This window comes from Cuculus canorus, chromosome 17, assembly GCF_017976375.1.
Source record: "Cuculus canorus isolate bCucCan1 chromosome 17, bCucCan1.pri, whole genome shotgun sequence".
NCBI classification, from domain to species: domain Eukaryota; kingdom Metazoa; phylum Chordata; class Aves; order Cuculiformes; family Cuculidae; genus Cuculus; species Cuculus canorus.
In genome coordinates this window covers 9,286,930-9,312,827 of record NC_071417.1, presented here as the reverse complement: position 1 = coordinate 9,312,827, position 25,898 = coordinate 9,286,930, and the positions used below count along the sequence as shown (strand labels likewise).

Below are 25,898 nucleotides of genomic sequence, written 5' to 3'. Positions count from 1 at the left end.
GAGAGCATCACAGGAGCAGCACAAAGCTAACCTTGACCAGGATGCTGTGCAGACAGCATGGTCCATACTATGCTCTTATATAAGCGCTGGCAGTGTGTTCCTTGATTGTTCGGGCACCAAGGTGGCTTGTCCTTGCCATGCAAAGAGACTACCATGCAGCAGCTCTGAAAGCTTTGGTCATTTCAGAAAATAGACCCTTGGCATTCCCAACAGGCATGAGGGAACAGGCAAGGTGAGGAACAGCATCCAGGAAGGAGAGAATACTGTGTTTGTGCCCCACACATCGGGATGGATCTCAGAGCTGGCTCCCCTCCAAAGCTTTGCAATGGACAGCATGTCATGCTGGAAAGCACCTCCCATAAGAGGACAGGCTGAGAGAGCTGGGCTTGTTCATCCTGGAGAAGAGAAGGCTACACGGAGACCTTAGAGCAGCTTCCAGTGCTGAAAGGGGCTCCAGGTAAGCTGGTGAGGGGCTCTTTTTAGTGCAGGGACAGTGATACCAAAAATGCCAGCAAATAAACTCTCTAAGACTTATTTTGGAGTTTTAGAAAGGAAGCAGCCTTTATCAGGCCTGGGTACACAAGGCAGTGATCTCCATCAATCCTGTGCAAGAGCCGGGGATGGAATCTGTTTCCCACTCCCATGCATGTGTGTAAATACTCCCAGAAATCTTACGCACCTTCTATTACCTTCCAAGGACTCGTTTTAACATTGTTATTGACTTCACAACAGCCAAATCTCTTGCTAATTTGAAGCTTTGGCTCCAGCTCTGCCTGACTTTGCATTTGAGGCAGGGAGAGGCTGCAAACAGAGGGCATTAGAGAAAAAACCAGCTCTGTTCAGCACAGACCACACTGAGCACAAGATGCAGCGTCTGGAAAAACGTTATTTGAAAGAAAACTTGCTGTAAAAAAAAAACATTCTCAGAGGGACACTCTGTCTTTCAAAAAATGCAGATACTTGGATGAACTTTACTTTAGCTTAACTCAAACTATTCCACTGTAATAATAACTACGTTTTGCATCAATAAGATGAGGGGGTTTGAGCTGAAAAAGGGGAGATTGAGATGAGATCTTAGGGAGAAATGTTTTGCTGTGAGGGTAAGGAGGCCCTGGCCCAGGTTGCCCCATCCGTAGAGGTGCTCAAGGCCTGGTTGGATTGAGTCTGGAGCTCCCATACCCCAACCCCGCATCCCAAGAACACGCAGCCCCAGAGTGGAGAGCAATGATGGCGGCCGCCGCTCACCGCCGCCGTCGCCTAGCAACCAGGGGGCGGGCTCTGAGCCCTTATAGAGCAACGAAGTCTCTGACTGGCTGTGCCTATGATTGACGTGATTACCCACCAATCGCCACCCTCCACGAGCCGCTCGCGCGCAGGGGGCGTGGCGCTACCCGGAAGCCGCCAGAGGAACTGGAGGGGAGGGAAGGGGCGAGGCATAAGTGCGAGGGATCCGCTGTGAGAGCCAATGGAAGAGGAGGAGAGGGGCGGCTCAGCCAATGGCAGCGCGCGGGGCCGCGGGGGGCGGAGCTTCGGCAGCCGGCAGCGGAGGTGCCGGGCGCGGCAAAGGCGAGGGGGTACCCGGGGCTGGGGGAGTCCTAGGATTGGGGGGCACCTCAGGGTGAGGGGGGCGCTGAGGGCTTCAGGGACTCCGGATGGGAGGTCTGGGGAGGGGGGGAACCCAACCTGACGGAGATCTGAGGGCTGCAGGCAGCTGGGATGTGAGCTCTGGGGAGGAGGGGGGGGCAGCCTGAGGGGGGGCTTCGGGGATGTGGAGTCGAGGAGGATCCTGGCCTAGGGGAGTCCTGGGGTGCGGGGGGGCCCCAGACAGAGAGAGGGCTGGGGGCTGCGGGGAGATGGGAGGAGCTCTGGGGAGGGGAGGACTGGGGGCGCCCTGAGGTGGGGAGGACCCCAGCCTGAAGGGCTGGAGGCTAGGGGAGTTGTAGGCGTGGGGGGAACCCCAGCCTGAGAGGGGCTGGAGGATACAGGGACCCTGGGGGGGACCTCTGAGGAGGAGCTGGGGACCCACTAGGGTGGGGGGAACCCCAGCCTGGGGTGGGGCTTGAGGGCTGCAAGGACCCGGGATAGGAGCTCTGGAGAAGGGGAAACTCCAGCCTGAGCAGGAGCTGGGGGTTGCGGGGAGCTCCAGTGGGAGCCCTGGAGAGGGGGGTACTTCAGCCTGAGGGGGAGCTGGGGGCTTCAGGGACCCCGGATGGGAGCTCTGGGGAGGAGAACCCCAGTCTTCAGGGGAGCTGGGGGCTTCAGGGACCCCGGATGGGAGCTCGGGGCGGGGGGGGAGACCCCAGACTGGGGGGAGATTGGGGCTCCAGGGAGGTGGGGTAGGAGCTCTGGGCGGGGCGGACCCCAGCTTGAGGGAGAGCTGGGAGCATCCTAGGGTGGTGGGATCCCAGCCCTCAGGGGACTGGGGGCTTTGGGGGGCCCAGTGTGGGAGCTCTGGAGTGGGACACCCCAGCCTGAGGGGGAGCTGGAGGCTGGGGGAGACCTAGGGAGGGGGGGACCCCAGCCTGAGGGGGTACTGGGGGCTGCGGGGACCTGGAGTGGGAGGAGGCCAGGTTGTGTGGAGGTCCTGGTGTGGACTTGGCCTGGGGGGGAACCCTGGGGAGGAGGGCCCCCAGCCTGAGGGGAAGCTGGGGAAGGGAGTGGGGCTGCACAATGGGTGAGGGAGGGAGGAGCAGGGAATGAGGGGGGGCTAGGCTGAGGGAAGAGAACTTGTCAGGGATTGGTGCTGGTGATGGAGCAGTGGCTGAAGAGGAACTGGGAGGTGTAGGCGGGTACACAAGGGTCTGCGGGGGAGATTCCCACAGCAGGAAGAGGCTGTGGAGCCTCCAGCTGTGGGGAACACAGGGCTGAAGAGCTTCGCCATTAGTGCTTTCCTTCCTCCCACAGAGCCTGGTGTCCGTGCTCCTCCTGGGCATCAATGTCTCGTCGTGCTGCTGGTGTCACCTTAATGTATAGCAGATCCATAAGGATTTATGTGATGCTGAATACCGCATGCACCCTGCCCTGGTGTGCTTAGAGGTGGCAGGGAAAGGTGGGTGCATGGGATAATCCCTGACAGTGGTGGCAGAAACACAGAGCACAAACACTTGAATTCACTCAGGTGCCATGTCCCCAGCAGCACATCTGCCGCGTGACACAGAGCTCTGGCTAAAGCTGTTTCTGTTCCCAGGTAAGAGCAGTGGGAAAGGAGATGTTCCTCATCTCTGTGCTGGAAGCAGGATGAATCTCGTGTCTATGGCGACAGATCCTGAGTTGAAATGGATAACCCTGTGGGCCCGCATCAGGTGGACGGCTGCACTCGTGCTGCTCCTGGGCTCCTTCGTGATGCTCCTGCTCCCACTGGCTGCTGTGGAAGACCCGTGCCATGCAGTCCTCAAAGGACTCTCCTTCCTGAAAAGTAAACTGGGTGCAGGCTCCTCTGGGGTCACCAGGTACACAGGACAAACCACCGGACTGAGCATTGCCTCCAATGGGCTGGAGCTGCTGGTGCTGAAAGGCAAAGCCCCCCCAGGTAAGAGCATCCTCAGACGGGTGCAAGGGAACAGCCACATCTGGAGATCTGCCCCGCTCCTGGATGATCTCCTGTAACCCATAATGAGCTCTCACTGCCCAGCTGTGAATTAAGAGCAAGTGTAAATGATCCAGAGGTCAGACATGTCATCACCAGCCGGCTGCTGGCAGCAGCCCGACTGCATTCCATTGCCCTGTGTGGCAAAGGCGATGCGCTGGCATTCTCTTTGCGCTGCTTTGCTTTTCAGAAGCTTTTCCTCATGCTTTCAGGACTAGTAAGTTGTTAAGGCAATTGGAATAGAGAGTGGTGTTTCCATACACAGTAACCTGGGATATACTGCACTAACAGCAAAATCCTGGCTGTTACAGAGCAGACATGACAGGCTATGGTCATTGCCTTTATTGGCCAGGACACTCATTAGGGAAGCATTCAAAGGAATCAGTACAATTCCAGCACTCTATCTTTGTTCACATTAAAGCTGTTATTCCTTGGAAGCTCACAGAATCATAGAACAGTTTGGGTTGGAAAGGACCTCAAAGCCCATCCAGTTCCAATCCCTGCCATCCACCTCCCACTGGATCAGGGGCTCCAAGCTCCATCCAACCTGGCCTGGAACACCTCCAGGGATGGGGCAGCCACCACTGCTCTGGGCAACCTGGGCCAGGGCCTCCCCACTCTCACAACAAAATATTTCTTCCTAAGATCTCATCTCAGTCTCCCCTCCTTCAGCTTCAGACTGTTCCCCCTCATCCTATCCCTGCACTCACTGATCAAGAGCCCTTCCCCAGCTTTCCTGGAGCCTCTTCCAGTTCTGGAAGCTGCTCTGAGGTGTTTGATAGCTCAGTGAAAGAGCGGAGAGAAGTGCTATTAACAGCTGCAGGCTGTGCTTCTGGCAAGAGACCTGGCATTATTGCCAGGAGAATGTGCTTAGGAGTCCATGTCCTCCCACACAAAGCAGTCTGGTGGCCAAGGCGAGTTTTGCGGGGATGGCTGCAGGCCTGTAGCCAGCCTGAGCCGTGCTGCTCCTCAGATCCTGCGTCACCACGTTGCCAGGAGCAGCTCTGCTGCCTGTAAACGTGGCATAAGCTCCTGCGCTTGCAGCCTGGTAAAGGCTGGAATATAGGATCAGTGTTACAGTTCTTACAGACTGGCTTTATATAACTTCTATATGGGTGAACAGTGCCAGTCTACAGAGGTTTCCAGTACAACTCACTACCCTGTTACCTAATCATTATTGTTGCATTTCAGAAGTGAAGTTAGAAGCCAAAGCAGCGCTGAATCAAGCCCTTGAAATGAAGCGGCAAGGAAAACGGGAGAAAGCCCACAAACTCTTCCTGTACGCCCTCAAAATGGACCCCGATTATGTGGATGCTCTGAATGAATTTGGTATCTTTTCGGAGGAGGAAAAAGACATTCTTCAAGCTGACTACTTGTACTCCAAAGCCTTAACCATTTCTCCCTGCAATGAGAAGGCTTTGATCAATCGGGCCCGGACACTGCCTTTAGTTGAGGAGATAGATCAGAGGTATTTTAGCATCATTGACAGCAAGGTTAAAAAAGTGATGGCGATCCCCAAAGGCAATTCTGCTCTGCGCCGAGTGATGGAGGAGTCCTATTATCACCACATCTACCACACGGTTGCTATTGAAGGGAACACCCTGACGCTGTCAGAAATACGACACATCATTGAGACCAGATATGCCGTTCCCGGAAAAAGCTTAGTGGAGCAGAATGAGGTGATTGGCATGCACGCAGCTTTGAAATATGTCAACACCACGTTGGTATCACGGATAGGCTCCGTAACAATCAGTGATATCTTGGAGATACACCGGAGAGTGCTGGGCTACACCGACCCAGTAGAAGCAGGGCGGTTCAGGACTACTCAGGTGTTTGTAGGACATCACATCCCACCCCATCCCCAGGATGTCGAGAAACAGATGCAGGAGTTTGTGCAGTGGATTAACTCGGAAGATGCCATGAGCTTGCACCCTGTGGAATTTGCTGCGTTAGCCCACTACAAGTTGGTTTACATCCATCCCTTTGTAGATGGCAACGGAAGGACCTCGCGCCTGTTGATGAATCTCATACTAATGCAGGCAGGCTATCCCCCCATCACGATCCGCAAGGAGCAACGTGCTGAGTATTACCATGTCTTGGAAGTAGCCAATGAGGGCGACGTGAGGCCTTTCATACGCTTTATTGCAAAGTGTACTGAGACGACTCTGGACATGTTGCTTATCGCTACCACAGAATACTCTGTGGGCTTACCTGAAGCAGACGGCAGCACTGCTGGATACAAACAAACTATCCCCGTCAAGACTTGAGGGTTATAGATGTTCAGAAGCCAATGAATGTGTGGGAGAACAGAATGCCAAACCACTCAGTATTCCTGCTGGGAAATAACTCAACAGGGGGTGTCACTCTTTAGCATTTCATTTATTTAAAGTGTCTTACATTTGATTAAATTAATATAATTTATTTATATACATTATGCCAAGCTGAAATGTGAACTGTTGATGGTGAGTGTGCACTATAACTTGTTTGTGCTACTGGAAGGAGGCGGGGAGAGGTGTCAGAGGAGCTCAACAACCTGAAGTAGAATTTAATTTCTCCTTAAAATTAGGTTTTGAGATGCTGCTTCAATTACAGCCCTTCACTTGGTCACTGCATTGTCTTACCTTGCCCAGGAACTGCTAGGCAAGACAGCATCTTAACAAAGTTGTTGCTTTTGTGTTACCTTTTCTTCCCTGTTGTTCAAAGAAACCTAAAAAAACCAGAACCCTAGCAGTAACAGCACTCTCCTAGCTGTGTTAATCAGATTTTCCTGTTAGTCATAGAGCACTGAGCCAGAAAAAGGTGAAACTTCAGTTCAGTGAAGGCATCTCTCCCCTCCTATTTCTGTTTTCAGTAGCACTTTGCATGTTTACTTTCAGTTGCCTTTCCTAGGGCAAGTCTCATACAACAACGGGGAAGTATTTGGTTTAAGATTACAGATGATGTGACTGGAACAAGAGACGAAATCTCTCTGCTTTCACTGATCGGTGAGGTGCTTTTGGTACACAGGACTGCCCACTGCTCTGAGGCTCTGCCTCAAACCCCGCCTTGTCAAGCAGGAGCCCCGGGGAATTGCAACTGACTGCCTACATTTCAGTTCAGGGATTTGAAAGAGTTTCTGCACCCCTGTGGCCAGAAAGGCAATATGTAACCAGGACAACTTTGGTCGGTTGTGCCAATTTGGTTAGAATGCCTAGAGCGAGTTTGCCAAACCCTGCACAGTTCATAACCAGATCACATTATTACTGTGATAAATGTGTCAGGAACCACACAAGGTCTCTCTGTGCTGCAGCGGCAGTCAGTGTAGTACCTGGAAGTAGCTGTGCAACCAAAGCAACATACTTTATCTTTGCTTTAAGGTGAAAGCAGCCACAACCTAACACAGAATAGCTCCCTCCACCCCTGCCCAACAGCTGTGTAACAGCATAATGCATCCCAACACCTCCAAGTTCAGAAAACTTAATTCAATCCAGTTTAGAGTGCTGTTAAGTTTAAACCATTTGCAAAATAGTGTAAGCTGTTACATTGTCCCAGGCCAGTGTGAAGTTTGTTTCCTTCTAACTCTCTCCTAGCTGCAAGGTAGCAATGACACTTTATACAAGCAGGCAATAGGACAAGACTGGGAGTTCTCTATCCTGCAGCACTGCTCCGTGCTTATGTACAGACTGCTGCTGATAGCAAAAGCGAACAATATATGAGGGCTGTTCTGTCCTTACAAAGCATGCTTATTTCTGTAGTGCAACGTGAGCATAAAAAAAATCTGCACTTTACATCTTTTGGGGGAAAAAAGTTATTTTAGTAACAGATTAATAAAGTATTTTAATATGAAAGTCTTGGTTTGAAATAGAATCATTTGGTTGGAGAAGAACTTTGAGATCGAGCCAAACCACAGCTGTCTGCTACTAAACCATAGCCCTGACACCTCATTGACTCATCTTTTAATCACCTCAGGGATGGGGGCTTTCAGAAAACCCTTTCAGTGAAGAAATGTTTCCTGTTATCTAATCTGAACCTGCCCTGGCACAACTTCGGGGCATAGGCTGTTCTCAAAATACACTCTTCTGTGCAGTAAATCAAGAAATCACTACAGCCGTGTTTGTGGAGCAGCAGTTTCCATCAGCTGTTACACAGCGCACACATCCCAGCTCCTTCAGCTGTGTAAAACTACTGAGACATGATGTGTAGCAGAGGGCTCTCAAGCAGCAATTCCAACTCTGAGAGCCAAAGGAAATCCAAGTCATCACTCGTACTGCATACGTGCCTCCCACCTGCCATCAGGGTAAGGAAGCATCTAACTGCATGCACAAATCGAAGCTTCATACTGAAGCGTTACTAGGATGTTCCTAAGCTGATTTTGAGATACAGTCCCACTGTATCACCAGTACAATACTGGAGGGGCAGCCCTGGCACAGAAAGGGCTGTGTGCCATGCTGCAAACAGACACCAGCAGATCTTGGTCCCTTGCTGTATCGCCACAACTGCCACTGTTATTACACGGCTCAAAGCTATGAGACAGACTCCTCCTTCAAAGTAAAGCCAATCCACATCAGCACAGGATGTCAGCACTGAAAAGTGTTTATTGGCAGCAGTGCCTGTGACACACAAATGAACACGGTACCAGGGGCCCCCCCTCACGTTCCGCCCCCACCTGTGCCAACTTCCAGAGTTCGCAGCGGTTTAGTCAGATAAGCAGTAGTATTTCTACCCAAGATCATGTATTAGATTATTTCGAAGTCTGAGGTGACTAGTAAAGTGGTTTCAGGATATTCATACTAGATGGAATGAGCTACTTACAGGTATGCAAGTGACACTGGACGTCAGTGCACCCGAGAGGCGAGGTACATCAGGATTCCCAGCTGCCAGAGGATAAGTGCAATTCCAACACCCACATTTATACAAAAGCAACAGTATTTATAGAAAACCTTTGAGAACTTGAGTTTAATAAACTAAGAAACATCAGCTTGCACTTCACAGTTGTACAAAACCATACAGAAACCACCTGCAAGGGACGTATGAGCTAGCTAGCAAAAACAACAAAAAAAACTAAGTGGTCCTCAGCAACAGCATGTAGAGCTTTTATGGGAAACAAAAATTACCAGATCCAAGTGTTACCTCATGACACTTAAAAATAATAATTTGAATGTCTTTTACAAATACACAATATAAAAAACAAGTCAACTCAAACAGAACATTAACTGGATACATATATATGTATATTTGTGTATATACATATACACAGATGTATAGAAACTCTCCCAATACTAAAATAGGCCATTGTGGTGAGGTTACTAGCGTTTGCCATTTAACTCTTAATGGAAGGAGATGAATGTCCTTGTGTGTGGGTGTTTGGGTGCAAAATGGAGTCGTTGTCAGAGAGAATGACTGCAATCACAATCTGAACTGACCAGTGGAGCTTGACAAGGTTATCGCTAGGCTTTCACACCGCGTCTCGTTCGTTAATGAAAGAGAAATATTTGTAAAGTATTCATAAAACTCTATGTGGCATCCAGCCTGTACAGGAAATATTTCCCCCTCGTTACCCTCAATATGAGGAATCATATAACGCCATTTGACCAGAACACAGTACAACCCTTTGCTCTTAGAAACAGAGGAAGAAAACCTGGATTTGTACCACCCTACACTGATCTCTATGAATACAGTAGTCCAGAACAGTATTTACACACGATTGTGACTGGCGTTCTCTCCTTGCTAGCATAAGGACACAACATGGCTTCCATAAAGGCATTTCACATTTTACCAGACCCGCTGATTGCAGACTTTTTGCTCACTTTTTCAGTAGCATCTTGGCAAAGTCGGCATTGGACATCTTTTTAGGCTCTTCAGGGGGTTCGGATGAAGTTGCTGGTGAGTTCTGGACCATCCCATTCTCAGCCTTAGCCACAGGATTACTCTGGCGTTGTAACGCACGAGGCATCATTGAAAGCTGTGTCCTTCCCTTCCCTCGCCTGGAAAGCAGAAAGTAACATTCAAAAATATGACAGTGCTTGTTGAACGTAGTGTTTTAGTTCAAGAAAGCAAAGAGGACTTCGTTCATTACGAGGAACACACATTTAAATAGTATACCTGTCATTTGTTTCAGTAATTAGTGCAAAGCTTTCAATGGGTGCCCTTTGAAATAGGACACCTAAGTCCTGGCAGAAAACAACTGCCCAGCAGGCCCCAGAAACCAAAGCTCCATCTTTATCTGCAGGGCATGTACAACGCAACACCAAAGCAATGCAAAGAAGCAGAAGCACCCCAGAAGATTAAAGAAACAGTGAAAGAACAGTGGCTGGGAGGATGTGGAATTCATTAGCTCTCAGGTGCAAACATCAGATCCAATGGGAATGCTTGATACTCTCAGCCACTACACATATGTTTCTACTGGTAACGGAGAAAAATCTGCTTTTCCCCATCAATCCAGCAACTCAAATTTGTGTGGTTCATCACCTTTTAAGCATTCTCTCATATTCTAGATGAGATTCCTATACTTCTATTTCAAGCATTGCCAAGCAGTCTCCCTCACTAATACTTACGCTCCATAAACCTGTCGTGGTACCGCAAACGGCGATGCTTTGCCAGCCTCAGTCTTGTCCGGCACCTTTCGGAGAGGGGGGTTACTGATCGCCACCTTGATGACATGTTCCTTGACTGTCAGGCCATCCATTTTCAGCACAGCCTGCGAGGCCTGTGCTTCATTTTCATATTCCACATAGGCCAGGCCCTAAATAAGGAAAAGAGGTGAACCATATTATTTTTAGTGCTTCTTCCTATGGATGACAGCTTTTGCTAATGATCCAGCCAGCTGATAAAAAAAAACATACAGAAAGCAGACCTAAATATGGCTAGAAGTCCCAATACTCTTTAGCTAAAACAACTCTACACAAATCTTCAACCTGCATTTCTTGACTCTCATTCATCATTTCCTAATTTGTGGAAGAAGTATTAAATATAAGCAAGAAAACCAAGATCCCAGTAAAGTAAATATAACGAAGTACCACATCATTGGCAAGTCTTCACTAATGTATATTATCCATATATTCAAGCTGAATCCAGTACTGGACAGATCTGATTTATCTTTTCTTCCACTATGAATCCAAAGATCCACAAACTCTTCTGTGATTCTTCACTAAGCTACAACTCATAGATGAGGAATCAACTCTGCTAACACAGGGTCATTGTGGAGTTTCAGGAGCAGTAAACCCATCCGAAGCAGCTCTAACAGATCTGACAGGCACTGTAGCTAAGATGACTGGCATTGCTGCTCCGAGAACGGGGACTGGTGACAAAAGCGTTCTTTATGTGAAAAGAATCTGCATTGACCTCATGAAGGAACAGCTGCTAACCATGCCGATAACCAGCTGCTAACCACACTGGTAACCAGCTGCTAAACACCACAGGTGCACCTTCAGGAATGGGCTCTTATTTCGAGCAAATGGTTCTGTTATTGTTAGTCTTCTAAATGACATCCAAACGCTTAAGCTGTATCTTAGGATGATCCAGTTTCATAGGAAGCACATCAGATTTTATGTAACGTTCAGAGTACATTTACTAGTGGATTAGACAGAATTGCAGCTGAAAGTAAGCTGAGAACACAGTTTGCAAGACTTGGGGTACACATGGAAAGCACTTGTTACAAGGTACACGTGCAACAGGAACTGCACTCGAGATGTTGCCAAAACCAAGAAAATATATTCACACCATCACCAGGACGGTATCGGTTAGAGGTGCCAGGCAGAATGTTGGCAGAGTAGCAGCTAGTTTAGAGTCTCTCATTTAACAAGGAGTCATTTATTCCAGGATGGAAATAATGAGCCCTGTCAGAGAGGTGGCTCATTTCTCACTGACCCATCTATGACTGCAGCAGATGTTATAAACAATAGGCTCAAGAAATTGAAGAAAGGAAGGAGGGAAATTGGTTATTCCAGGTAAACCCTACTTGGTCAGTTACTTTAGAAACAAATAGTCTTCACAGACTTGCTACCACCTTTTTTTACTACACTGAAAGTGCTGTAAACATCTCCCCCTCCCTCTCATTTACATCACATGTTCTTGTACAACTTAAGGAGTATTTTGGAAAAATTCTTCCCCTCCTACCTCTTAGTTGTTGGCACAAAGGCACACTGGGCTGTGTGAATCCAAGCATCTCTACAAATTTTAAAGCAAATCCAGGTTGGCAACTTCTAAAATACAAAGCTTTCTTTTTGTATCCAAACCTCATGAAAAGCTTCTTTTTGAAGGATTTCTTGAAATTAAGAATGCATTAAAGATGCCTACCTTGGGTTTTCCAGCTCGGTTGGTGACCAGCCGGATGTCTTTCACATTCCCATGGGCTTTGCACACATCTTCCAGCTCTTCCTTAGTGCAGGAAAACGGCAAACCAGATATAAACAGTTTATGTTTCTCCAGTGTAGTGCTATACCTGAACACCTGAAGAAATTAAAAGGTTGTTAGATACCAAAACCAGTCAGAGACTCCAAGGATTTCAACCTATAACGCCTCCAAAAGTTTATCACAGCACTTTGTGTGATGTAAAAACACTTTCAAGACAAGCAGTATCTTGAAATGTATTTGCATATAAACATACAGGCATACACTAAGGACTCGCAAGTAACTCTAAGGACTGAAACGCTTCTAAGCGCCTATGTCTCCTTCACAACGGAAGGGCCATCAATAATGTCTTCTTGCTTAGTTGTCACTATATGAACCTTTAAGTCTTCCTGCACAATAACTTTGTAATGCAGAAACCCACTGATTATACAACTGGTATCCGGTATAGGTCATTAACAAGAACCAGAGGGTTGTGTAACAAACGCCCACAGCTGTATGACTCAACTGAGAAAAGCACTGTACAGATGGAGATGCTCAAGGAGGAATCCGAGTACCTCACACCACTAACGAGCCGCTCAGATTGGCTTTCTCAAGGTTTGCAGAAATCTGCTAATGTCAATCCTGGTTTACAGCAAAGTAACATAAAATGCAAGAACTCTCAGAAAACAGTTTTGCTGCCAAGATATAACATCACTCCAAACCAGCACAACGTGAATGTATCAGATGCAAGCTCTATAGAAGCAACACACTCCTCTAGCTTTCCTACGCAGTCCCACTGTTCAATCTATTACTTGAAAGAATAAAAGTTTACCTTAAAGTTTGGATTCTTGTTCTTGTCAACACATGGAGAAACAAACATCGGTCTTCCCTCCACAACTTTACGATCCAAGCCAAGAGCTTGGTGAGCAGATTTCTCTTCTTTGAATTCTACATAGCAGTACCCCCGGAAAGCACCCTTGTTGCTGAATACTGGACGGATTTCTGCTACCTCACCACAGCTCTCAAAGAGCTCTTTCAGTTTCACTTCAGGATCTGCCATATTGTAGGAAAGGTTGCTGACAAAGACAGTGACGTTATCTTTACTGCTGTCATGTAAAACTTTGGGGATGTCTTTTCGACTGGTAGATGCCTTTTCCTTTTGGTTTGCTGGGTGATCTGGCTTTTCAGGCCCACTTCTTCCAAACAGCCCTGTTTCTACCTCCATGTCTTCAAGAAGCACACCATCACCATCTCCATCTCCCTTGTGTCTCTTGCTGGGCTGCTCTGCTGACCAATAAAATGTAAAGCCTTACTAGAAAGAACAACATCATTTCATTCACCAAGGAAATTAAGCTGTCCTCCACGACCACTATGGAGTTTAGATAGAGTGCATGAAACCACAAATACAATGAGAGGTTTTAAAAGACAAAAAAACCCCTCTTAAGTCTTTAAGAATGACTAACAACAGATTATTTGAACAAGACAGCAAGTATTCAGATGAAAGCAACAGGGATATTTTCTCCCTTTTTCTGCTAGTTACAGCTACTGATTCATGTTCTCTTTGTTTAAGGGATGTTTTTTTCCCTTTGGAAGAAACAAAAACACCTAAATGCTCCTAAAACTCTCAGGGGCAGCAACCTGTTAGAAGTCTTCTGTTACTACCTTCCAACAGGCTGCTACAACACTGAATAGCCTCATTCAGCCACACAACTTGGCATCATTTGATGAGTCGGGAAAATAACTAACTTCTTAACAAAATAAAAAACAGCAACCCAAAATCTCACAATATTTCCCTGAAAAAAAAAAACCTAAAAAATCCCTCTAGTTATTATAACCATACAACATCTGTGTGTCAAAAAAAAACAATTAGTCTTGCTTTCATTTCATTACCACATTGAAGACTTCTACGAGAAACAGACCCTGAAAAGACAGCAGATCTGAGTACATCCGTGATGGCCCTGCCTCATGTGCCTCTAGCTGAAGGGAGGCGACCGATAACTCTGTTGCCAGAAATCTGAAGTTTTAATTTTATACCTCCTTCTTCTTGTCCCCATTCGCTCTCATCATCATCATCTGCTTTGCGCTTGTCTCCAGTCCTGTTTTTTTTAGCCTTTTTGGAAGCTTTCTTTTCTGCCCGAGCCTGCTTTCGTTGTTCAGCCTTCTCCTCCTCCTGCTTTGCCAGAGCAGCTTCTTTCTCAGCAGCCTACAAGTATTCAAGATGATTTTTTTACTCGTGACTGCAGACTGCAAAGCATTCTTGCCATCTATTTTCTAGAGACACAACTTGGAGAGATTTTTCCTAAGCTACATTAAACAGATCTAAAGGGATTATCATTTAAAGCACACTTCAATTGTTTGCTCTAAGAACTTTCCTGGAGTGCAATTACACTAGTATCCATCCAAGGGTCAAAAGATGAAAGAACAAGCATCAAAAGACCTTTTAAACTGAAATCAACTGTTCTGAAGCTTTAAGATAACACAGGCTTATCTATGGGAACCAACACTAGAAATTGGACATTCAGATAAGCATAACCTTAAGACAGGAATTTCCTATAAACTGCTTAGGTAGTTCAGAGTTCTGACCTTTGCTCTTTGTTCATTGACTCGAGCCAATCTGTTTTCTGTTTTTTGAACTGCTGCGTCCCAGTCTTCTAGTGTTCCTAAAAGCATACATAAAAAAAAATAAAAGCCTGAAAATTTAGCCTTCCCATAATTTGAAAACAGAATTCTGGAAAAACAAAAGACAATGAGTGCATGGAACTCACTCTCAATGCTAACCGTTACATATAAGCAGTCTAATAATGAATAGGCTTTAAAAGAAAACAGAAACTAAGCAACGGAGAAACATCTCATATATACTAGAACACTTCTAAAAGGTATGGAAAAACCCAACCAGTTTCAGCAGGCTCAAAGGCAGGCCAGAAAAGAAGAAAAAAAAAGCTGCTTGTGTACTACAGCAATCAAAAGAAAATAAGCCCTCAGCAGAACACAAAACACTACATCAAAATTCACTCCGTATCAGTGTACGCTAGCTAGACCGGGTAAGATGAGACAGTGTGTAGTTAGTTACCTTCAATTCTCTCCAGCGTGAGCAGCACCTCACAGACATGCTCTGGATAGTCACTCGTGCATTGCACTGCTCGATGCAAGGCCTTCCTGCAGTGCTGAGTATCACCGTGAGCTCTGCAGCAGGGAAACCATGGCAGTGAGGAGCCAAAACTTCACATCAAGGTTACACAACAGCATGCAAACATTTACCCTCCTTCTCCAGGAACCTTGCACTACACACTGTCACTGTAATATTTCTGAAATACACTGCAGAGGTGCTGCAAGAACCTCAGCAGCACATTATAAACCCATATGAAGTATACCCATGCTAAGCATCTGAGCCTGGTTCTTACCTTTCTAGGTTGTAATACTCCAGCCACATGTTAGCGTATTTGGCATTTCCTTTTGTCATAATGTTGTCCCAGAGCTCTCTGGCTTTCTGCATGTTGTTACACAACCGGGCCTGAAACGGCATCCAATGTACTCAATATAGTTTAGGATTATTTCTCCAACATGACTTTCACCCCACCTTCCCCAATCCTTCAAACCAGAAACCACAATAAATGATGCCCACAGATCCAGAGAGATACCTGGATCACTCCTCAGAGCGGTCGGAGTGAACACCTAATGCAATCCTACTGGATAATGCTTCCCTGCCCTCCTCTTACATTAATCTCAGTTTCTGGCTCCCACATACAGTTCATTTTGGTCATTAAAAAAACATATGGTAGTTGCTTCTGAATTTTAACTTTTGTCACTATTCACGAACGTACCTAATCGAGCACTTAAACACAAAATCAGTCTCCATCTAAGAGAAGCAATCAGGAAAGGGAGCAGGGAGAAGCACTTTAAGAAAGAACAGGGAGAAGTACTCAGGAAAGGGATTAAGACACTCAAGTGGGTTTCGCTTGATCTAACCGCAGAGGTACACAAGTACACAGACAGTTGACTTATTAGAACTGCCTTAGCTGAATCACACCTGGAAGTACCTACTTTCTCCCACCACTATGTGGACAGAAAGTAATTAGAGTGTAAGTAATTAATTCAGATTCAGGCCCACGCTGTTCAGGAGGATTACAATGCCAGAGACTTTGGCAATCCATGCCATGCATTATACCCAGAGAAGTGATAGCACAAATGCAACGTGACTTATTGTCTGAGCCTGTGGCAAAGGAAGGAAATTAAAACATCCACCTGCAGGCAGCACCTGCACCAGCAAATTGATACTAGCACTAGTTTGTGCTCATTAGTGTAGGAAGCACTAAATCAGGCAGGATTCAAGGCGGTTTATGGATTTACTGTTCAGTTCCAAGCCCCTGTGGCCAGACTTCTAACCAAGTTACCCACACGTCTGTGCCACACTGCAGTCACAGCAGTATAAATACGCCAACAGTTCTGACAGCTCTCTCTCTCAAAAAGAACACTATTTCTTCCCTGGGATGTCATGCTTCAAGCCCAAAGCCATACTATGTGCCTGACCAGTCCAGACACAGGAGGGGGAGAAGAAAGATTTACTTTGAGTAACGGCTGACATTAGAAGTCACCCAGACAAAACGCCGAAGTACAAGCGGATTTAAATCTGTGCTTGGAATGTTAAAACGATCAATTCCCTCTCGTCTAGCCATTTAAAAACAGTAGATAAAACCATCACCTCAACTCTTGCCCAGTTCTGCATGATGGTGCAGGATGGATCTCCACTTTCACTGAATCCTGGGAATAAAAACAAAGTACTGTTTGTGAATGGGTCTTGGAAATAAAGTGTTTATTAAACATGTTCTACGTTGCAGGCAAAATGTTTATCTGTAGCTTCCTTAAAACCATCGAGACACTTGAAGAGAAGTTAAACATTGTGTGAAGATCTGGTCTTAGACAACAAGAGAAAACAATTTGATGATTTAACTTACGCTCTTCTACTTCTTGTTTCAGATACTCCACAGCACGTGCAAATGCAGACCGCAGCTCTTCCAGCTCTTTACTCGAGTCTTTAGAAGAAAGAAAGAATTGCCTTAAAAATAATGATTTCATTTTCACCTCCCATTCATTAAAACCTCTTCCCTACATCCACAATGATTTTATTAGGGGCAGCCAAAATTTATTACTTCAGTAAAACTCACTCCGTGCATCATAAAAATACCCATCAAGTACATAAAATATAAGGCAGGACATGTTTGCAACAGCACAGTCTATCCTGTTAGCAAGGAGCTGCTTTAAACCAAGTTCATATATCTTACAGACACTAACCGTCCAGAAAGTAATTTTTGTGAAAGATATGGAACTACTGGGTTTTGGGGTTTTTTTTAAGTAATACCACTGCTTCAGAGAGGTACACAGAGAACAGTTTAAATACTTACTCAAACATATATCATATCTACCTTGTGTAAAATCCACTCTTCTTCTCAGGTAGTCAAGATATGCCTGCCAGATTTCTACATAGTCCGTTGCCTGAATAAAACCTGCATTCAGAGCTTTTTCAAACATTTCTGCAGGAAAATGGGGGGAAAAAATTCCCACAAATATATTTAGCTTTCAGATATGGACAAAATTAGCAAGCTACAGAGTACAGCACAAAAGTACATGCACCTTACATTACTAGGAAGATAGGAAAGTACAAGAAATCCTACATACGGTAAGTGTAAAAGCCATTGAATGTAAAAGCCACTTTAACTCAGTAATGTGCATGCAAAGTTCTTCTGGCTCCAAAATGAAGCTGCTCAACAAAAGTTGCTTTGCTCTAGAAGTAACTGAGCATTTCATCAGCTTTAAGACTGGATGAAACCCAATCCTACAAGTCGCTATTCGTCACATGTTACTCAGAGTTTTGCCGAGATGGTCTTTCTTTACCAGAAATAATGCCGTGATCAACTCTATGCCTCTCCATCGCCAAAAGATACCTAATCCACAGCCCAACCGTCCAGGGACAGTTCCTAACAGCACGGTCATGAGCAGACAAGACCAATTCTTTCACTTTCAGTTGCCGGTCCTGAAATAATCACACAACAAAGTTTTCAATTACTGTTTGGCAGAGAAACCCTCTGAGACAAATACCAGCTTATACAGAGCCAACATCTTAAAATATAAAATGAAAATACTGCTTTTAAAAGGTAAGACGAGATCTATATTTTAAATACTACACTCTTAAAAAACCAGTGAACTCCTTCAAATCAGAAACAGAATGGTTTCTGTTGGAAAATGGTTTCTTTAAGATAGAGTCCAACCATCAGTCCAGCCCTGCTAACTCTATCACTAGACAACATCTACTTGTCTTTTAAACCCCTCCAGGGATGGTGGCTCAACCACCTCCCTGGACAGCCTCTTCTGATGCTTGACATGCTACTTAGGATTATGCCCAGGAGCAACACAAACAGGAATTCATGCTATATTCAGTCTGCAATACCCAACTGTCCGCTTCCAACCAAGCCAGTCACGTATTTTCTGCCAGTGAGATAAATATAATAAAGACACCGAGTAAATTCCCAGATGTTCTTAGTATGTTAAGAGGAGGGGAGGAAAGGATAAGGACGGTGCACACATAGCTTAATCAAGCAAGCGCTGTTCCACTGGCAACCTGCTGCCTCAAGTTGGTAAGATAAAGAGATGACAGGGTAACTCAGCTGAGATAAGCCCCCTGCAGCGAGTTGCACTGATCTCTTACCAAACCAACCGTCTGTCCATATGTAAAGCTCTGCCTCTCAAATTCAATGTCATTTGCAAATTGCACTCACTAGTCCACATGTAAACACAGGCTGAACAGATGGGTTTGCTTCAGCTTGTTGGTAAATTAGCTTTTTGTTTTACACTGCGATGTAGACAGCACTAAATTGCCTTGCCTACAAAAGCTAAAGAATGGGAGGGATGTCCTCAAAAGCAACGCCAGAGCCAACACTGGGGCTTACAGTACAGCTGGTTATACCTGGTTAACTCTGCCAGAGCACAAACCTCAATGCCCACAGCCAGTTTAATTCTGCAGAGAAAACATGCAACTGGAGGAAAACATGAGCAAAAGCTCACTTGATCAATAAGCACATCACTGAAAACAGGAAAAAAAAGAAGTGAGGTGAAAAATCGTTTTCTGAAGAATTTAGAGACTAAGGGACAAGACTGAGGCAGAACTTATTGGTTGGTTGGTTATCAGCAAAGACAAAGTTAAGAAAATTGAACTAAAACTATCTGGATTTTCTTTTCCTTACCAAGTACTGATTGTAACGTGCCCAAAGATCTGGCACAAGGCAGTTCTCAGCCAACGCTCTCTCATAGATCAACTGAATGCGAGCTGGATCACCTGCTTTCATTTCAAAATCAATGTAAGCTTGATATTCTGCTAGCTTCGGTGTTTCAGCACTCAACTATAAAACAAACAGAGACAGAAAACTAAAATTTCCTGAACAAAGCACAATTCAAACAGTTCAGTTGTTACTCAGAGTAGGTCTCGGGCAAAATTTCACACAAGAGTTTGGCCTCTAGATAACAACCACTTTTGATTTTCACATTTTTCCAAATAACACTTTGGTTTTGAACCCATTCACATCTCTACTTTTTACTCCTCTTAACCCAGCAGGCTAGAAGAAATAGAAAGCACTTATATGCACCTCAGGATGGCCTTACAAGTCAATGAATTCAATAGTTCCCAGTACACCCAGTTGTGAGGTTTTCCATCTCACATTTCTCACAGATGAAAGAGTCACTGACCAGTACACAGCCGCTTTATCTCTGTGACTGAAAAGATACAGTCTAAAAAAAAAAAAAAATCACCCCAAAGCAATTAACTTTTAGTTTTAGATCGAGAGATAATAGCATTACCAGTGCCTCTTCATACGGTTTATACTTCTCCAATTGCTGTAGAGCTTTTTTGTAATTCTTTATTACTGTTTCTGGTATTGGCTCTTCTGACCATTCCTCGTATTCAGCATATGAAGCCTCCATATCTATTAAAACAGATTGGAAACGCCATCAATAACTAAACGATCAACATCCAACCCGTATTTGATTCTAAGACATTTGTATTTCTGTTTACACCTTTAGATCTTAACTGTGCTTACTACCAAGTGCTTACAAGGTTCAGCACTTCATCTCATACAGTGCACTACAACAAGTATTATTAAAGCTACTCATTTTGATTTAGAAAACTAAAGCAGTAAGATTTTTCCCAAGGCCTTAAAGAAGAAAGACCAACTCAAACTCTTACAACACGCAAGTGAAGAAGTCAAAACACTGTGTTTAACTTTCCCCTACAAGCAAAGTCACAAGAAAATGGACTCAAGTTAAAAGAATTAAGCAGATATTCTAGCAGAATTAAGCAGAATTCTAACAATCCAGCTGTCACCGCGTGCTATTCCCTAACAACCAGCGTTCTTATGTAATGATCATCACAGCTGAATTCGTAGTTCCTAATGGTCACATTTTGTGTTCATCATTTGTACTTTAAATAGCTTCAAATTACGTACTGAAGAAACAGATAAACCAAGCTTCAATGACTAAGAATATTTCTAACAAAAGGCATCTGTGCATCATTCAAGAGGCCCTGAAGAAAGGCAAGTTTCATTGATTAAAGAATTCACAAATAGTACAGACGCAATTTGAGTGGCTCTACTAAAAGAATCATCGTGACTAAGGCCTGGACTGCCACAACACAGCTCATCCATGCCATCTCTCCAAGTGCACCAGCTCTTACCTAACAGCGGGATCCCCAGCTGGCGCCGGAACAGCGTGTGGATCTTCTCGAGCTGGCTGCACAGCATCTGCTGCTGCTCAGGCGATGGAACGCTGCCAGGAGCTGGCTACAAACAAAAGGACTGAAATTTAATCGGTTCCCTCCAGCCTCAGTTGATGAACACGAGAGAGTATTGTTCGTGGGTTGGGGGTCTGGGCTCCAAATGACTACATGATCCTTAAAGGACAGACACAGGTCACTGCTCTGAAAGCTAAAACTTGGGAACTGGAAGACTGAAAAGCTACATGAACATGAAAGGCATTCCTCACTGAAAGCTTACACATGCATAAGGAAATGATAACCTGAGGAAAAAAAAAAAGTAACCTACACGCGATTGTGCCATTTCACGACCCCACTGGGCTGCCAAATAGCTTTTAAATAAATCCCTGGTGTGTGCAGATGATCTAAGACTTCCAGCTTTTTCTGTTTGTTAATGAAAGGATGTTCTCCTGTTACTCCTTTGTTTGGGTTGGGACATTTGAAGACCATCGAGTTTCAACAGTATCCCCACCCCACTCCTGCTCCAGGCAGAGGGGAATTCTGCTTCTAGATATGAGATTTTATGATCAAATAATTCATTACTGTATCAACCAAATACACAGAATGTTTTTTGAAAAGAAACAACTGTGTGACACTACAGACACTTTTCTCAGAAGCAACTGATGAGGGGGCAGCACAAGATGACTTCAGACACTACACCGCCACTTCTTTCTTACCAAAGCCCAGGAGAGTGTCCTTACCTGTGCTGTCTCCAGGATGGCGTTCTCAAACTCACGGTACGCTTCCCATAATGCTGTGCCTTTTGTCACATGCAGTCCCACTGCAGTTAATGCTCTCTCAAATATCGAGCGAACCTTCTCAATTCCTCCTTCCTGACCAATGCCACCAATTGAATACTGGGCATATTCCAACCAAATTTCAGGACCTGAAGAAAGTTATGAGAAACAATTGACCTCATTCCCTCAAAAATAAAAAGAGACATCTCTCTGCTTCCCCAACACCCACGGACAAACCAACACACAACAATTTTCTTTACCATCCAATGTAGTAAAAAAGAATTCAAATATTTTATTCTGTTTGGTTCAATACCGGCTGCTGCAATTGTTTCCTGAAAGAAGTCTCCCTTGTGGTCCCTACTGATGCAGACTGACTCCTGTATGCCACCTCTGGTACAAACTACATCAGAGATGCATCAAACCCCCCCCCCTCTAACAGCAATGTGACAGTTCTTGAGCACCGTGTGCAGAGCTGGGACCAAAAAGCTGTCTCACTCCTACAGAACCTGGATTAAAGGAGGTCTTCCTTCTCTTCCCAGTCTCCTATACTTGCCTGTTACTGCTTACGCAGCGTAACTATGAAGGATTTGCTAGAATGGTGTTAGCTGCCTCACAGCTCTCCTGCCACTGGCAGCATCTGAACAAATTAGGTCCAGGGACGCCCAGTGCAGACAGGGGATGTTACACTGCACATCTCAGGCTCTGGAAGAAGTCTTTCCCAACCCTAAGTGCATTCCATCCAGAAGATGGAGAGGATACTTCCTCTTAGTTCATCATCTCTCCATTCCTTCTTGCTCAGGGATCACAGCCGCTCAGGAAGGCTGGCTGTGCTGCTGCTATGTGACATTTTGTATACAGTTTCTGCAAGGAATTCATCTCAGTGCTACCAAGCCTTCTCTGCTCCTTTAGGCTTTGTGTTTTCAGCACCTCACCGAAAGGCCCAAAAAGCACGCAGTTACTTGGTGCTTTAAGCTAGAAGTTTTAAGCTGCAGGCAGCTCCTGAGAAATGGAAACGCAGGACACCACATACTTCCTTCACTTGCAACAAGCACAATCAGAGCCTGGCACTGCAGCATGGCCAGGGTTACCTTCTTCACAGGGCTTCAAGAAAGCTGCCTCACAGACATTAGTGATGTTCTCAAAAGGCTGTCCCATAGTGGAAATGGCAGTAAACACAGTGCTAACCAACACAGAAGCTGGGAGGAGAAATAAGCCTTTTTAAAAGCATTCACTTTCCTTAAAGAAAGAGTTTAAGAACCCATAGTGGGCAACAGAAAAAGCATTCCCTAGCTGAGCACAATTCCTGCTGCTCGTCGAGATTAGAAGTGAAATATATGCATCTAAAAGTTTTTACAACCTTCATCTAGAAGATTTTAAAGACTCAATAGTACCAAAAGCATTGCCTTTGAACGGCCTTTAGCTCCAATGCTTCAGAAAAACTGAGGATCACGTTGCATCAATATTTTTGATCCACTTTCTGCTTTACAACTTAAGGAAGAAACTTTCCTAGAAAAAGAAAGCCATAATCCGAATGCAACACAACACATCTTACAGCATGTATAACAACTCACAGATGTAGTCTTTCACAGCTCTTTCAAACAGTTCATAAACTTTCTCTCGCTCGGAGCTTTCAGAAGCCATTTTTATCTCATCCTTCAACCAGTCCAGCCAAATCTCTGAAAGGAAGAGGTTTAGAACACATCAATGTGCAGAAAGAATAAGTTAAATACACCTGTTGAACTTTTATGAGAGTTGTTACTAACAGACTTAAAAATGGGGAGAGCAATTTTAGCCTCCGCAACCACTCACAATTCATTTAAAAGAAAAGTTTGGTAGAGACCTTTTCAAACTGGTACTAAACAAGCACATTTCTACTGAAAGAGAGCAGAAGTCGCAAGCAGCAACTTATCAGTACCTGGGCAGAAGAGCAGAATGTACCAGTAACCAAAGAGACACCCAGAGGGATACCTTTCCTATCTCCTTTACAAGAAACAGCAAAAGGCTTTAGAGGCTGCAAGTTTCCGCATGCATCAAAGCAAAACTTCCCTTGCCAACGCTAAAAGCACGTTGGCGTAGCAGCCTCTGCAACATCTACATTGCCTTTGTGTTACGAGTAAAAACAAAGCACCCACTTCACGGGTTACCTGCAACTTCCACCAAGATCATATTTCTTTGCTGCTTGCCTAAAAAATTTAACAACTGGCAGGATTTTTGTCTGGGCTCTGAGTCACATTTACTGACTGAAGGACTAGAGCTGTTTCAGTGCTGCTGTTATCAGTCCTACAGCAACACAGCAAACACAGGCCTGTCCCCCAGCTACAGCAGGTAGTGTCCAGGCAGTGACTCCTGCAGCTAACAGACAGACAAATGAGAGGCTGGAATAGATGGGCATATAAAGCACCCCCCCAATCTGTCCCACACCACCACAGCAGCCTCTGACAGAGGACGGAACACGACAGCACAGTTGCAAGTCAGAAGAACTCAAATTCTTGCAAAAGGCTCACTACCAGAGGCTGAGGTCAATGCTGCCCATTAACACCAGCTGCATTCAGAGCTTAAGAAGACCCAAGCCTGTTCTTTGAGGCTTCTGTGGATTAATGTTGTTGAAGGCTGGTGTAAATGCATGATGTTACTACCGACAGAACAGTATTTTACACAGTTAGCGCTTAAGCAGTATCAGCAGCAACATGAGCAGGAGAAGCCCTGTACCTTCGGTGAGTGGAAAGAGTTCACTCATCTTCTGGCGAGCTCTTCTGAGCTTTATCAACTCTCCCTCCTGGCGCAGCAACTTTATCAGATCCAAGTGACAGTTATAGTCAAACGCATTGATGGAAAGCTTTAAAACAAAACCAATTGTTTTTTAAAAGCACTGTTAAGCAGTAGACATGAAAAAAATCATAAAACATTTAGCAGAACAGAATGTGATGCCGTCTTCTGAGGCACACAAATCTCATCGTATAGCAATGACAACACCGACCTTCCTGCACAAAGTTACATCAAACTCCACTACTGCTTGCATGATGCTTTCAGGTCACAAAAAGACATTTATAAAAAAAACTTGCAAGTTTAACAGAGCTTTCGAGTTAAGCTTAGAGCTTAGCCTACAGCTCTAAAGGTCACTGCTCAGCACTGTGAATGCCAGCAGAGCAGTACAGCAGCTATGAGCAGACCCGGGAGCACAAGGGGAGGAAAACTATCTTCTACAATTCTTCTTTTCCTGAGTCACAGGTGATAAGAAGAGAGTGAATGACTCTCTCAAGTTGCACTACAGCAAGTTCAGGTTAGACATCAGGAAAAAGTTTTTTCATTGAAAGGGTTCTCAGGCACTGGCAGAGGCTACCCAGGGAGGTGGTGGAATCACCATGCCTGAAGGGGTTTAAAAGGCGCATAGATGAGATGCTCAAGGCTATGGTTTAGTGGTGGACAGGTACAGCTTGACTTGATGATCTCAAAGATCTTTTCCAACTTAGGGATCCTATAGAACCAAACGTGCTGTAATTGCTTTCAAAGCAATTTAAAAAGCCCAAACGGGTAATAAAAGAGGAGGCTTTTTTGAGGAGTACAAGCTACCACTAACACTCCCCTCTGCGATTTCCCTACCAAAACACCTCAGGGAGCCCAGTTCCCATTTCCAACTCCAAACACCCGCGTCCTGTGGGTTCCCAGCACCGACCCGCACCGCAGCCAGAGGCAGAGAGACCCCGCAAGGCCGGGATCGCCCCACGCCGAGCTATCCCGGTGGAAAGGCCCCGGTTCCCCCGGGAGGAGGAAGCGGAGCCCTTCCCCACGCAGGACCCGGTTCCCTGGGCCGAGCCCTCCCCGCGGCCCCCGAGCCAGAGCCGGGACCCCACCTGCTCCTCTAGCCGCTGGATCTCGGCCTCATTCTCTTTCTCCTCATCTTCTCCGTCACCAGACGAGTCCGAGTCGCCTTCATCATCCGAGTCGCCCCCCGACTCGGGGTCGTCCTCCGGCAGCCGCTTCTTCTCATCCTCCTCCTCCGCCACCACAGCTGCCTCGGCGCCCGCCGCCGCCATCTTATGCAGCTCCCCTCGCAGCCCGCCGCGCTTCGCCAGCCGTGGGGGCTGTCCCGCGCGGCGCCTGTACCGCTGCCGCCGAATCTTCCACGGTAAGCAGACCAAAACGAAGGCATATGAATCCTCCATAGACTCCCGAGCTACTCCTTGTACCGGGGCCGCGCTGCGATGAGCGCCTCCAGGGCTAGGCCCTGTGTTATCCCGGCCGTGACACAGGCAGCGCCGCGGGCACTTGGGGTCCTACTCAGTCAGGGGGCCCCTGAGGAGGTCCGCGGCGCCCGCCGGCCATAGTGAGTGTGGCCACTGCGGAGCGCACATGCGCGGGTGCCGTGATAAACGGCGTCGTGATTGGAAATAACGTTTATTGCTCACTTGAACCACAGCGCGGGTGTCTACCTGTGGGCAGCCTCCAGCGCTCGCCTCCTTGGCACCCGCTTGGG

The 25,898-nt window shown here is 45.9% G+C and overlaps 2 protein-coding genes across 5 annotated transcripts; one reads left to right on the top strand and one right to left on the bottom strand.

Annotated features, from left to right (window-relative positions):
* The first annotated feature begins 1,516 nt into the window (after positions 1–1,516).
* On the top strand, positions 1,517–8,080 carry FICD (FIC domain protein adenylyltransferase). 3 transcript variants are annotated; one of them, XM_054082285.1, is made up of 4 exons: positions 1,517–1,574; positions 2,905–3,049; positions 3,188–3,529; positions 4,778–8,080. In XM_054082285.1, exons 2-4 carry the CDS (start codon positions 3,010–3,012, stop codon positions 5,851–5,853), a joined length of 1,458 nt encoding a protein of 485 aa, XP_053938260.1. In that variant the 5' UTR covers positions 1,517–1,574; positions 2,905–3,009; the 3' UTR covers positions 5,854–8,080. The 3 variants fall into 3 exon arrangements, with proteins under 3 accessions (XP_053938260.1, XP_053938261.1, XP_053938258.1); XM_054082286.1 differs by having other exon boundaries at positions 1,521–1,566; XM_054082283.1 differs by having other exon boundaries at positions 1,534–1,618.
* A 120-nt stretch (positions 8,081–8,200) lies between these two features.
* Positions 8,201–25,602, bottom strand: SART3 (spliceosome associated factor 3, U4/U6 recycling protein). Of its 2 annotated transcripts, none has more exons than XM_054082281.1 (19): positions 25,276–25,602; positions 24,134–24,260; positions 22,996–23,100; positions 21,389–21,573; positions 20,610–20,715; positions 19,739–19,863; positions 19,129–19,284; positions 17,783–17,921; positions 17,314–17,421; positions 16,846–16,923; positions 16,593–16,651; positions 15,295–15,404; positions 14,964–15,076; positions 14,477–14,553; positions 13,928–14,096; positions 12,726–13,180; positions 11,861–12,013; positions 10,120–10,307; positions 8,201–9,549 (listed from the first exon to the last, which is right to left on the bottom strand). In XM_054082281.1, the coding sequence occupies exons 1-19, from the start codon at positions 25,585–25,587 to the stop codon at positions 9,369–9,371; spliced, it is 2,946 nt and encodes a 981-aa protein (XP_053938256.1). In that variant the 5' UTR covers positions 25,588–25,602; the 3' UTR covers positions 8,201–9,368. The 2 variants fall into 2 exon arrangements, with proteins under 2 accessions (XP_053938256.1, XP_053938257.1); XM_054082282.1 differs by having other exon boundaries at positions 8,203–9,549; positions 12,726–13,177.
* Positions 25,603–25,898: the final 296 nt, after the last annotated feature.

Excerpts from the sequence above, each read along its gene's own strand:
- FICD (XM_054082285.1), top strand. The coding sequence starts at position 3,010 with ATGCACCCTGCCCTGGTGTGCTTAGAGGTGGCAGGGAAAG. Across the intron at positions 3,050-3,187 it reads CTTAGAGGTGGCAGGGAAAG|GTAAGAGCAGTGGGAAAGGA; the intron begins GTGGGTGCATGG and ends TTCTGTTCCCAG. Across the intron at positions 3,530-4,777 it reads GAAAGGCAAAGCCCCCCCAG|AAGTGAAGTTAGAAGCCAAA; the intron begins GTAAGAGCATCC and ends GTTGCATTTCAG.
- SART3 (XM_054082281.1), bottom strand. The coding sequence starts at position 25,587 with ATGGAGGATTCATATGCCTTCGTTTTGGTCTGCTTACCGTGGAAGATT. Across the intron at positions 19,285-19,738 it reads AACCGTATGAAGAGGCACTG|TTGAGTGCTGAAACACCGAA; the intron begins GTAATGCTATTA and ends TTTGTTTTATAG. Across the intron at positions 16,652-16,845 it reads GAAACAAGAAGTAGAAGAGC|GATTCAGTGAAAGTGGAGAT; the intron begins GTAAGTTAAATC and ends TTTTATTCCCAG.